At 36.0% G+C, this 12,825-nt stretch overlaps 1 protein-coding gene across 1 annotated transcript in view; it reads right to left on the bottom strand.

Moving 5' to 3' along the window:
* Positions 1–459: 459 nt before the first annotated feature.
* The window catches only part of ADSS2 (adenylosuccinate synthase 2), a 38,613-nt gene continuing 26,247 nt past the window's right edge, over positions 460–12,825 (bottom strand). Inside the window, exons 8-13 of the mRNA XM_032682558.1 lie at positions 11,455–11,581; positions 8,463–8,617; positions 7,926–8,050; positions 7,175–7,272; positions 2,515–2,664; positions 460–1,767 (exon numbers count right to left, since the gene is read on the bottom strand). Of these exons, the coding sequence (XP_032538449.1) occupies positions 1,715–1,767; positions 2,515–2,664; positions 7,175–7,272; positions 7,926–8,050; positions 8,463–8,617; positions 11,455–11,581 (708 nt within the window). The 3' untranslated portion in view covers positions 460–1,714. The remainder of the gene's footprint in view (positions 1,768–2,514; positions 2,665–7,174; positions 7,273–7,925; positions 8,051–8,462; positions 8,618–11,454; positions 11,582–12,825) is intronic.

Here is a 12,825-nt window from a genome sequence, read left to right as displayed (position 1 = left end):
CCCTCCGAGAAAAAACAAACGTCAAGTTATTTGATTTTAACGCAGAGGACAATCATCTTTACATGCAATGCTGATGCACGGGGGTGGTATCCTACTCCTTCTACACATTACTCAAGTAAAATATACACCCTGCTAACTGCTCTGTCACATGCAAGCAACTCAGTAGAAAATGTTCCTTAAATATCAGTAGTTTTATCCTTCAACCCTCCTGTCTTTCCTCTTACGATAAGCAATTTTATTTCGTGTCTATTTGAATATAAACATTGTGCTGAACAGCTCAACAGCAGATCCAGTCCAACAAATCTATTCCATTTCAGACAGTATATGGTTACTCCAGACAAACCAAAAGGCCTTGTATCTTTTATTTTGTATTAGAAATTTCTTATATTCATCTGCATGGCTGAAATCTACTAAACTAAATCTAAAATATTGCCCTACCCTGATACAAACTTGGTTTTAGGAAACAAAGTAAGTTTTATTTTAAAGTGAAAAGAAGCATACGAATACCATAGTATAATGTGTAAAAACAGTCATTGTCAAGAAATCTGGAAAGGGAATATGCAGCTATTGGGTTGTTGCAAAAAGTAATCAGATTCTTTGGAATATATAGTAATGGTTATAAATTTAAATAGTTCTAGAACATTTTCTCATTACTCAACAATAAAAAGCCAAAATATATCAGATATCTTGAGGTGAACACTTGTTATTTACTCTACATCTAAAGCAAATACATGGAATACTTTAAATGTTATTTCTAAAGCATCTTCAACTTATAATCACAAAGTGTCTGCACTTTGGCAATTCTCCAGAGAAACATCTTCTATTGACTCTAAAGAAAGGAATTTAAAAGGCCACCAAAATGTTAGACTTCTCACCAAATATAAATATAACCTCATTTAATTAGGGAAACAGTTTAAGATCTGCGCCTTGGAAGCAGAGAAGCACAGTTAATAAAATGCCAGAAAAAAAAAGTAACATTATAAAACATTTAACTCAAAATCAGAATAGTTCTTTAATAATCGCAAATGAACTTTTTACAATATCAATTTTCTAACTTTCTGGGCACACTTCCTGGTAAACACTTGAGTATCCTCTGTGAGTTACAAAGAGTAAGTTTTCTGTGTTATACAGATAAAAAAACCTGGACATTCTTAACAACTTGGCATCACATCTTTTAAAAAACAGATCACACAATAATTTAGACAGCATTTATAGCATTATAAAATCGGACTCCCCCTCTTTAATTACTCACAAGAGCAGTCATTTAGAATACAACAGCCTTAGGAATACAAATAATGAGGATGTAAAACTATCTGTGCAAAACTGCATTATTTTTACTGTCTAAAATTTCAGGGAAGTAACACCGCCAAAAGCAGAGAGAGGATAACAAAGACAAACAGTCATGAAAGCAATGCTACCTTAGATTTTCAAACAGGAATTACATTATGAAGTAAGTATTTGGTAAAGAAAAAAAATCTGATGGCACCTTGAACAACGACGACAAGTGTCCTGGAAATTGCAGTTGAACAAGAATTGATACACGTTCATGTTAAAGTCTCTTTCAGGAGTAGCAATTGATTTGGGGGTATCAACTCTAGCATTTCTTTCCATGCAAAAATCTATCTTTCCAACATCTTTGCTTTGCGGGCTACTAATGCATTTAAGAATGAGCAGTCTTTTGAGGAGTGTGCTTTCTTCCATGCATCTGAAATCTTTAAAACAGCTGGATCATTGATTCCCTGGATTTCCCTACTCCAATCCATTTAACTGCAGGAGAGAAAAGCAAACTTTTATTGTAAGTAATACAAAGCAAGAGCGGATTGTATCTTAAGATGCGCACTTAAGATCTTAAGTACCACAGTCTGAATAAAAACACAGCATATACTATTTGCACATTAAGAAATTATAATGATGTCTGTTGTTCTCAAAGAAAGAACACACTGGTAACTTAGAAAAGCAGGTACAGTCTTGAAGTTGCCATAATAAATGAACTGCTTTTCCAGATAAAAAGACAAATAGAAACTGTTAAAAAAGTAAAGATTTGCATCATCTCCTAATTCCCAGCTTTGGTTGGAACCACAGGATCATCTTTATTAGGGAGTATTAGAGAAATTTATTAGTTTAGGAACTCTTACTGTCACATAAAATTAATCATGTTAATTAATAACCAGTAGTCCCACTGACTTCATAAAGTAGTAAAACTAAATTCCTTTGATAACCAATCTGAAAGACACTTAAGCAAGTTATAAAACAACCAAAAAATCTCAGTTGAACAAGAACTATAGTATAAGCCAAAGAAAGAAGTATGTTAAAGCTTCTGAAAATTTTCAGTTCAACAACAAAATAGATGGATAAAAAGAAGTAAAACCATCATCACAGGTGTCACCAGGTACATCACAATTATGACATCTACAAACTAGTTTTCAGTATTTTGCATGTTCATTAATACAAATACCAGACAGGTTTCATGGAGCAGGAATAAACCAAACCAGCAAGAAAATCTGTTTTACTTACCAGGAACACCCAACTCCATTTCTATAAAGCGAACATAATTTTGTGCATTTACAGGCAGCTCGTCAAACGCCCTTGCATTTGATATGTCCGTATCCCATCCTGGGAGTGTCTCATACTGAACCTCTACTTTATTTAAGACCTCCTGGTTGGCTGAGAAGCAAAGAGAAACAAAAATGTTATTTTATATATTCTCTATTATGAAACACATAACTATAAAGCTTTTTATTCTTTTCTTAGACAAAGAGGTTTGCTCATAAGATAATACAGGCATTGAAGGTGTCGGTTTTTTGTTAATATAAGCATAGGGAAAAAATCCAATAACTATCAGGACTTAGACTTTAGAAATTCCAGTGCTCAGTCACATGCATTTATTTTGCTTAAACCACAATCTTTTCAGTTCAGAAAACAACTTTTTGGGGAAAATAATTCCCAAAAATGTTGATTTTTTTCTGAACAAATACCAAGGTCCAGCTTCCCCTTCATAAGGGAATTGTGAATGCAAAATTAAGCACCAGCTTGTAAGGCAGTTAAAACACATTTTAAAATGGCACAGGAGTGTACTTTTACTAAACACAGTCATAGGATGTAGTTTATACTTAAGAGAATTCTGATGCCCACAGACCCTTTGCCCCAAAACTCTACAATGGATTTGTCAACCAGTGTGGAGTCCCACAGGATGTATGAACATAACTGTTCCAATTGCTTCTCAGAATAGAAACAATAAGCACATTCCATTTTGTCCTTCATTTGCTACAATGTTGTCCGTTAACTCTGAACCCTGTGATGATTTCAAGTACTGAAAAAGATGCTAAGCATATTGTTCTGGAATTCAATCACTCCAGTAACTATCTGAACATTAGCCTTGGAATGACACAGGACAGCAAAAAAAAAAAAAAGCCTTAAGCCTGAAAATGGTCAAAATACATTGATTAAAAAAATGGGAGGTGGGTGGCACACATTCATTCTTGCCTTTCTAAAAAAGACAGGGGCCTGCCAGAGGCACTGTAATTAATATTACATGGGCTCCCTGTCTTACATCAAGTTGCTCTTGCAAAGACATCTAGTCAGCCTAGGGGAGGGTTTTAGGTGCAAGAGGCACAGTAGAGGTACAAATACGAAGCCATAACTAATCCCCTCCAGCATGTGCGTAGCCAACAAACCCAGACTCAGCATATTGAACAATTTGTCCTGGTGCAGGCAGTAGTTCAACAGCAGCAAGGTTGTAAGGACAGCCTTTATGAACCACACATTTTGAGTAAGATAGAAAGAAACTCTGCTCTACTGTCCTCAAAACAGCGAAGAAATGTGCCATTTTTGGACTGAGGTGTTCACAGGTTAAAGGCAAACGATCCTGACTCAATACTTGTGGTAATCCAAACAGACAGACAGGCACATTAAGTGTGTTGGGCTGGGGAGGCCAAGAGTAAGCACTTTCTTAACTGCCAGCAGTAACAACTGAGGTGTTGTCTGCTGTCCAGGGGATCTGTAAAACAGAGTAGATATACTCAAAGTGCAAAACCACAAACTAATCTCCAGGCAGTGCAGATGGTCGCTAACCTCTCTTTCTGAAAAGGGAAAGTGACTGAACACCTCATCTGGGACGTCCACAGGCATTTGTACTTTGAAGCCTCTCTGATGAGGTTAGAGGGAGAAAGCTGAAAGCAACTGGAATTGAATGGTCTCATTTTGACTACCATCTTCCATTAGTCTGTATTAGCTCAATTCCTTACTTTCCCATAAGAGAGAAGAAAAAGAAGGGATACATTTCTTGATGTTTCAAATGATTCTTTAATTTTGTTCCAGCAGGTGTGATAAAAGATGTGTGGTAAATATAAGTCATAAACTGAGCTCAATGTAGTAACAGTAACAGATGTAGTCACCATCTAGATTTCTCTCAACTCTTCACTAAGGGGATTTGTCTTTTAGGGTTTCTAGAATATTCCTTAACAGCTTAATTAGATAACAGACAGACCAAATATACAATGATATAATTTGGAGAGTGATGTGATGTTACTTCCAACTCAGAAATAATAGCTTAAGGTTGGGACCTGGCACCACTGTAAGAGAAAGATCCTCCAGCAATTTCCAGAAACTGAACATGAAAACAGTCATATAGATCAAACAAAGGTGCATCTAGAATAGTGTCCCAGTTTTTTGATCTACAGCAGAAGCCCAGGGAAAAAGCACAAGGAAAAAAAAGCAAGCAAGAAGTTTCTCCAAAATAATCTCCCAATTTCCCAATTCCTTTTAAACTCATCAGCTCAGAGCTACCAGAGTTCTATCTTCCATGAACTCCTATGACTGGCCAGCTCCACAGCAAAAGACTACAACCTCAATAATACCAACCCAGGTCAGCTGTAAATTTATAAGACATTTAAAGTTCTTTTTCAAGAAGCCATTATAAAATGCCCATAGAAAGTTAAGCTAAAAAAAAACCCTGAGTGAGACTCGTATGATTCTCTGATCCAGGTGGAAAGAGGAACAATATATGAAATATGGCATGCTTTTCCTGAGATGGTGGGTACTGTGTGTGCTTCTAATTTAGAGACAGTCATTTCACAAGAAGGGTAAATCACGAACATCTCCAAGAGAGTGGGAGGGTAGGAAGGGGAGAGAGAAAGAAATAGTATGCCAGTGAGAGATTCCCAGACTAGAGCTCTTCTAAATTAAATTCAAATGTCAGTGGCAAGTTTGGAAAAAAAAAAAAAAAAGAAGAAAAAAAAGAAAAAAAAAGCACACAGCATGCAGAGATGCAGACATCAGAAACAGTCTAATGGTCTGCAAATCAAAGTGGGAAGAAAGTTACCTTTTGTTTTTTGTGCCAGGGGCAGGGGTAACCTGCAGCATATGTGCTGAAAATGCTGCCAAATGTTGAGGAGTATAGCAAAGAGAGGTGTGGAACACAGAGGCAGTGTGAGAGACAGCATCTTCCAGCTTACCAGAAGTTCAGCTCAAACTCCTTCCTGACACTTTAAGGAAGACAGCATGTCAACAGCTTCTACTAAATTTCTACCAGAATTCTTAATTGTTCATACAGTAAAGAAAAACACAGTTAGGCAGATGAGCCACATTATGCTGCTAAGACCAAAAGGTCAGCTACCTGTTACCTGGGCACATACAAAGGGGGCGAAGTCTTCCTCCTCAGGAGGTGTATGTAACCAGATTCTGGTTCTGAGACACACAATGAATAAAAAAAAAAGTACTGGACAACATGGCCACATGCTTATGTCATCTTTAATGATGACAGAGAGGAGAAGGTCCAGACCAGAGAAGGTCCTCCTGGCTTGAGCAAAAGACAGGCCAAATAGCCTCAGGTTAAATGACAAGGCTACAGGAAAAGCATCTACTGAGTAGTTCTCAATTCAAATATGCAATCTCCATTATGTTCAAAGGCCATTTAAAGCATATACAAATGTCCTTAATGTTTTGATATGGGTATCAATTGGGATTATCTGAGTCTTAAAAAGGGAAAAGCATTCCCTGGTTTAGTGCAAGATGAGTACTAATTTCCTGAATAAAAGTGCATGACATGTCTTTCAGCATGCATTCAGACTAACTGGCACTTTTGTTTGAAGATACTGAAAGGCAAATCAGAGAATTCCCACAAGCACATGGAGAAACAAAAGATTTTTTTTTTAATTCCTTATGAATTCCTCTACCAGGTATGTGCTATTTTCAAGGACTACTGGCAGATCATCACTTACTCCTTTATAAGTAATTAGGTCTTTGTACTTCATAAATCCTGCTGTGAGTTGTATCCAATTACTACAGTTGATCTCACCCACAAAAAGTTCTCTGTTGATGATACCATATGAAAAACTGTAACCTGTGACCAGCATCTACGCACACATTAGAAAAATAAAAAAGCCCTGTCTTCCGTACTGTCTAATGTTCTTCCTTTTTTCTGGAGTATCTCTACTACTGCAAACTGAACAAGATGCATTATCTCTAAAAACACTGGCTCGTGGTAGTTGAATATTTTAACATGCAGGTACACTGATGAAGTAAAAAAGACCACTAAAATGACCACTGTCCCCCTCAGGAGCTACAGTTTCTATCATGCATTAGAAAATAGACTTGCTTTCACCTAAACTAATTGTTCGTTTCCTCCTCCACCCCTTTTCCCTCTTTTCCACTTCATAGGTGTAATGGGTTTTTGGCTGCTCTGTGAACCATTTAAGGAAGTGAATTGTTATAAAAGTAACACACAGAGAGAAAAATGTGGCTTTCCAACAACACCATGTCTCTCATGTGGTTCACAACATGCTTAAATGAGACCTGGCCTACTAAAAATGGGGATCAATACAATAGTGGGAACAAGATAACTGGGTTTAAGAGTATGAATCAAGCTTCTAATTTAGCTTGAAGGTGATTCGGGCTGTATAAAAGAAAAGGGATAAAGTAGTAACAACATTTCTGTTTTAGAAGCTTTATATAGCACTTTGCATCTTTCTAGCAGACAAATGACAGTATTTGGGTACAGGTGTCTTCAGGGTACGGGTACAGGTGTGGTAACAGATGTCCCTGCTGCATCTGGGAAGACACTAATGGTTAGATACTGAAGTAACACATTACTGTCCTAAGTTCTACAAGTAAAATGCACTTAAAGTATCAGATTATATTTCACCAAAATCTAAAATTGTTAAACAAGAAATCTTACCAGGAAAATGAGGTATGATTTCACCATCTAGTTTGTATGCAACGCCAACTTTGATTTCTGGAAATACATCCAAAATATCCAATTTGGTAAGTGCCAATCTACAAAGAAACATTACTCAGGTTAAACAAGTTCAACAACTCATGAATCTTATCACATTGTAAACAACAACAACAAAAAAATCAAATATAACACTGATTTCTGCAAATTGCAATTAATCTCATGTGGCACTAATCTACTATCTGGTCTGACTTCAAAAAAATCCCCAAAAAACAACAACCACCCAAACAAAACAATAAAACGAAAAGCCTTAAACATCCTTTTTGTTGCATCCTTAGATCTAGTACTACAAGAAAATGGCAAAAATCAAAAAACAGGTATTCTCTAGTTGAAGTGATTGTTCTATAGCTTAAAGTGTTATAATTCTAATGATAATATATAATTTATATTTTTAATGAGCATGTTGCCAATATCCATTTGAGTCTCAATATCCATTTGAGACTGTTTCACTTCATGATGCCTGTTGCTGTCTGTTCCTGTTCTCTGCCAAATATTCCTGTCCTACAGCGAAGGCAGCAAAATAATCAAACACTGGCTCTGCAAATACCTGGCTGCATCTTATTTTAAATTAACAATCAACAAATCAGTACTAACAGTCTGAATGTTACTAATTAGCATATGTACAATTTACAGTAATCTGCAGCATTTCATGATTTTATGTCAGTTTGCCAACAAAGCTGTCAAAAATACTCACGCAGTAAATCCATTAATCATGTAGGCGTATCGGAGTGAGACGAGGTCCAGCCAGCCACATCTTCTCTTTCTACCAGTGGTAACACCAAACTCTTTACCTCTCAGTTGCAGCAATTCTCCAATTTCCTAACAAAGAGTAAGACTATCACATAAGTGTGTTGGTTTTTTTGCTTTGCAACACATCATGCAGGTGATTACTTAACAACATTTTATAATATATAGTAAATTACCTTAAAAAATTTTCACAGTGCTGTCTGTTGAGATGAAAACAGAAATACAGAACGCTCTTCCTAATTCAAGAGAATGCCTTTTACGCAAACTTCTCAAAATTTGTTCCTGCTCTAGCCTTCTATTCCACAGAAAGGTTTAAGAAACTTACAACCATATTTGGCAGCCCTGTAACCTAAGTATAGAATCAGAAGACTGAGACATCCAAACACAGTCATCTACTTGCATTTAACCATTAACTCTGATTTAACATAAGAGAGACAAGTTATTTCATCCAGTCACAGGTCACATCTAGGGCTATAATACTCACATTATCTTGTTCTGTAGGAAAGGCACCAATTCCAACTCTTGTTGTATATGCTTTCACAACTCCATACACTTCCCCAACATTCTGTGGTGGCATGCCCAGACCAGTACACACACCTCCAACTGTGCAGTTTGATGAAGTCACAAAAGGATATGTACCTATTAAAAAATAAACTCAATGGTTTTAGAAACTTATTAAAACTTGGGTTTAAGGTGTTGGGTTTTTTTTAAAGATCTAACCTGGTGATAAATAGTACTTGCATTGCACTTACCTAGGTTTTACAACACTAAAAACTAGAACACACAATAAATGTATTTTGCAGTCAAGAACACATTCAACGAGCTCTTAGATTTGTATGTACAGTGTCCACCTCTACTGAAAAAGGTAGAAATCTTACCACTTACTTCAACTGGTACAGAGGGGAAAGTTGACTACATAACAATTCTGAATGATCATACAAGTAAAAAATTGGAGTAAGACACCAGAAAACCATGCCTTGCTATCTTATATAAGATATACTCACCAACAGAACAATGCAAAAATTTAAGTGGAGACTTAAGAAAATAGTATTAAAAGGTTAGAGAATACAGGTTTGCCATTTTTAATACTGGGCGAAAAAATAAAATACAATCTCTACATACTGGTCAGCACACTATAAGGATAAGAAATTGCAATAAACCCCAGAGTTCTGGCAAGAACAACTTTGCTTCCATAATCAAATGAAAAAAAGTAATTTAAAACAGAAGACTCCTGGAAGGTAGTCTAGTTAATTAGTGGTAAAAGTTTGTTTCTAGTTAAATAGTTATCCCTCATTTAAAATGCAGCCTGGACCGCAAAGATAAGAGTTAAACATCTCAAAATCCTTAGGTTTATACCTTTTCTCTCTTTTTTTTTTTTTTCAATCATGGAAAATGAAACAGAGCATGACAGTCCTTAGCTGAATTGTGAACAAATACTTCAGTCTCATAATAACTGCACATAATCAAGAAACTTCTACCTCAAGCATCAGACTTTTTTTTTCTCTTTTGATAAGAGTCAGAGATGGGTAAGAGGGGAACAACCAAGATAAAAAGAACTGAGAGCAACAGAATTCTTTCAGCACTACAGACAACTCTAAAAAGTCAAAATCCTTCAGAGGCTGTTCAGTGACATTTTGCAGATTAGCTTCAGGTATCTCTAGCTTCTTTTGCTTAACTCAAAATAGCTCAAGAGGAAAACCCAGGTTTACAGGTGATATGTAACAGCAGTTCGCAAGCATTAGTCTTTATCTTTCTTAGAACACAAAGTAGTTGAGGTTTTCTTTACTGACAGGTAAATATAGCAAGTAGAGGTCAAAAACAGAGTCAATGAGACAATTCTTACTCACTTTTACCTCCCAGCCTAATATATTTACATTGTGTTAAAACACTCAGTGTTTAAAACAGGAGACCACATATCCCCAGACCTGCACCCCCACCCCCAGACAAATGCACACGTGAGCTTCATTACAGGCTCCAGAAAAGTGTGATGGACTGCAAGGCTGGGGATTTACCAACTTCACTGACAACTCACTTCAGGATTAAGACTTTTATGCAACCAGGCACAGAAAAAGCCTCATTCAGAATGCTTAATGATCAAATTTGGCATTGTCAAACCTTTTGACTATGGTTCGTCTACTGTAAACCCAAGTGTCCAATCTACTGATGGTGTCTACCTAAGGAGAGCAGATATTCTGTGTGTGGGTCTCACGGCACAGGCACGGAAAAAAAAATAAATCTAAGTGACCCAAGCAACTCTGTAAATATCACGGACATACCTGAGGAGTTTCAGATTATTTGCATCTCCTATTTATATGAAATCCAAAATCCTCACCACTTACAAAAAACAACCACCTAGAGTTTTCTGTAAATACCTCAGTTTTGCATCAAAGATTTCCCTGTGACAAGCATATTTGAAGAATTCTCTCCTCTTTGTTTTTTTTACTTGTTAAAAAAGGATGTGTCCTTCTAATATGCAGATAATCATCGGAAAACTTGGTGCGCTTACACTTAGAGTGACTGGTCTAAGACATATCTTTTCCTCTTAAAGGAAGAGGCTTTCAAATTCAGTATGTTTGAAAATGCCCAGTGTCAGAACTCCTGTAAGTTGAAAGCAGAGTGCACGTCAGTTTTATATTTGTTTGACAGCACTCCTTACAGGCTTCAATTCAGGCTTTAGCATCTTTCTAACAATAAAAACGATACAGTTACAAGGCTAGTGAGACTGAAGAAAAATGTGACAAAATGCAGGAGTCAGTCATAGAAGCTATGATATATATATAGAGAGATATATATACACACACACACACACACACACACACACACAGAGGTATAATAAATTACCTGTTCTTACAATATAATGACAACCAAACAAAATCATGTAATAAAACATAAGAAGCTGCTTCTATCTAGAAGCTTCTAATTTTATTAGCAAAATCACAGTGTTTTAAGAAAAACTGCACCATTTTTAATATCAAATTGATTGGGATAACCTTTTCACTCTTGCCTCATTAGCAATTATCGACACCTTTCCTGACATTGTGAAACAGTGGAAAACTAAGTGTTATATAAAGACTTTAAAAAAAAAGCAAGCTGATTTTCCAAAAGTCAAGTATCGTGCGTATACACTTTGCCTCTTAAAGTTCTCCATGGCTATTCTCAAGTGTTTTCCACAGATGTATACAACTGTGAGTTATTACAGACACTGAAGTAATAGGTACACTCTAAGAAAAGCCACCTGATCTTTACTGTTATTCAAATAATTACTTTTGGGAGAGTCTAAAGCTTTTTGAAATATTTTAAATAACACACCCACTCATCCATCCCTCATTATTTGCTAGTCATACAGAGCACTGTTCTTCCAAAATACAAAACACTTCTGCCATAAAAGCAACTAAGCATGGGAGAGTTTATATTTAGTGTTTTTCTTTCACAACGTAAGTGTATAGCAACATGTGTCTCAGAAAGGTCATACCTACCAAAATCTATGTCCAGCAGTGCTGCATTTGCACCTTCTACTAAGATCTTCTTTGGTGGTCCATGTAAAGCCTCATACATGAAATAAACACCATCCCTTACCATTGGTTTTACTTTTTCCATGTAGCCCTGAATAATACAAAAGACTATTGTATAGTATAATTTCATTACGATAAAGACAGCTAGAGTAGAATTGCTATTGTTCCCTCATAACAATGCTCATATTCCTTCTGAAAAGGAAAAGCAAACAAAGAAATCTAAATATGACATAATATGTGAACAAGGGAAGGAAGAACATGAGACTCAGATTTACACAATGGACATGTACGCTCTTCATAGGAGGAAAGAAAGAAAAAAGGGGTGGGAAGGGGAGTAGAGAAATAAAATCCAAACTTCTGGAATATTTTAGAAATATTCAAGCATGACTATAATCACTATAGTTTACTGTGTTTGGTATTTCATTTCCGATTGTTCAAAATTCTCCCCAAAAACCAGGGAATTTCACTTCTGGTCGTCTGAAGCCAACAAATGCACACAATTGTAAATTGTAATTCGTAAGTAAAAGAAAAAAGTTACATATTGGAATTAAGGGTCAAATGCTTGAATGCCAATGAGCAGCTAGATGCAAGAAGCCAGTAATTTTCAGATTATCACTTGGTACACAGTCTTTTTCCCCATTAGAACACGTGGAAGTTCTCATTCTAACAATTTACTTCACATGAAATATAACACTTTGTCTTTCAGAACTGAATGAAGCATATTAGCATAACACAAGTAATTTTCCTCAAGCTACAAATACATGTTGTGTTTCCACCCTAACGATGAGTTTTAGATATTCTGTAATCCTAATGTGTATTAAGTAAACTATAAAGCATTATGAAGTACTCGACTAACAGGTTTCTAGGTCTACACACTGATAAAAATACTACAACTCAACATGTGCAACAGGCATTATTTAAGTAAGAAAAACAGAAGTGCTAAGAACTCCCATATATTCTATTCTAGAGCTGTAGAAATGAGTTTAGTGCCAACTAAGGGTACAAGAAGGATGATTTCTTCGGCCTGATTTTCTGAAAAAATTAAACATGTAATAACTCCCTGTTCCACACATACCTCAATGGTTTTAAACAATGTGTCACATTTGGTTGAAGTTTTCTAAAGGTAAAAAAAAAATCTCATATAGTTTTAAGTTTCTATAAAAATTAACAAAAAGGTTGAGTGTAAGGGTAAGACACCTCACAGTTTTTTCAAATAAGAACTTGGATGAGTGCAAAAAGAAGTTAACACTAGTGAGAAATCTCTCAACTGTCCCAATTGCAGGGAAAACACCAAATCAGAAACTGTAATTAACCACAAGACTAGTTTGCTGATAA

The sequence above is a fragment of the Chiroxiphia lanceolata genome, chromosome 3 (assembly GCF_009829145.1).
Source record: "Chiroxiphia lanceolata isolate bChiLan1 chromosome 3, bChiLan1.pri, whole genome shotgun sequence".
Taxonomy (NCBI): domain Eukaryota; kingdom Metazoa; phylum Chordata; class Aves; order Passeriformes; family Pipridae; genus Chiroxiphia; species Chiroxiphia lanceolata.
The sequence above is the reverse complement of the archived record's forward strand: the minus strand, read 5'-3'. Positions and strand labels throughout refer to the sequence as shown.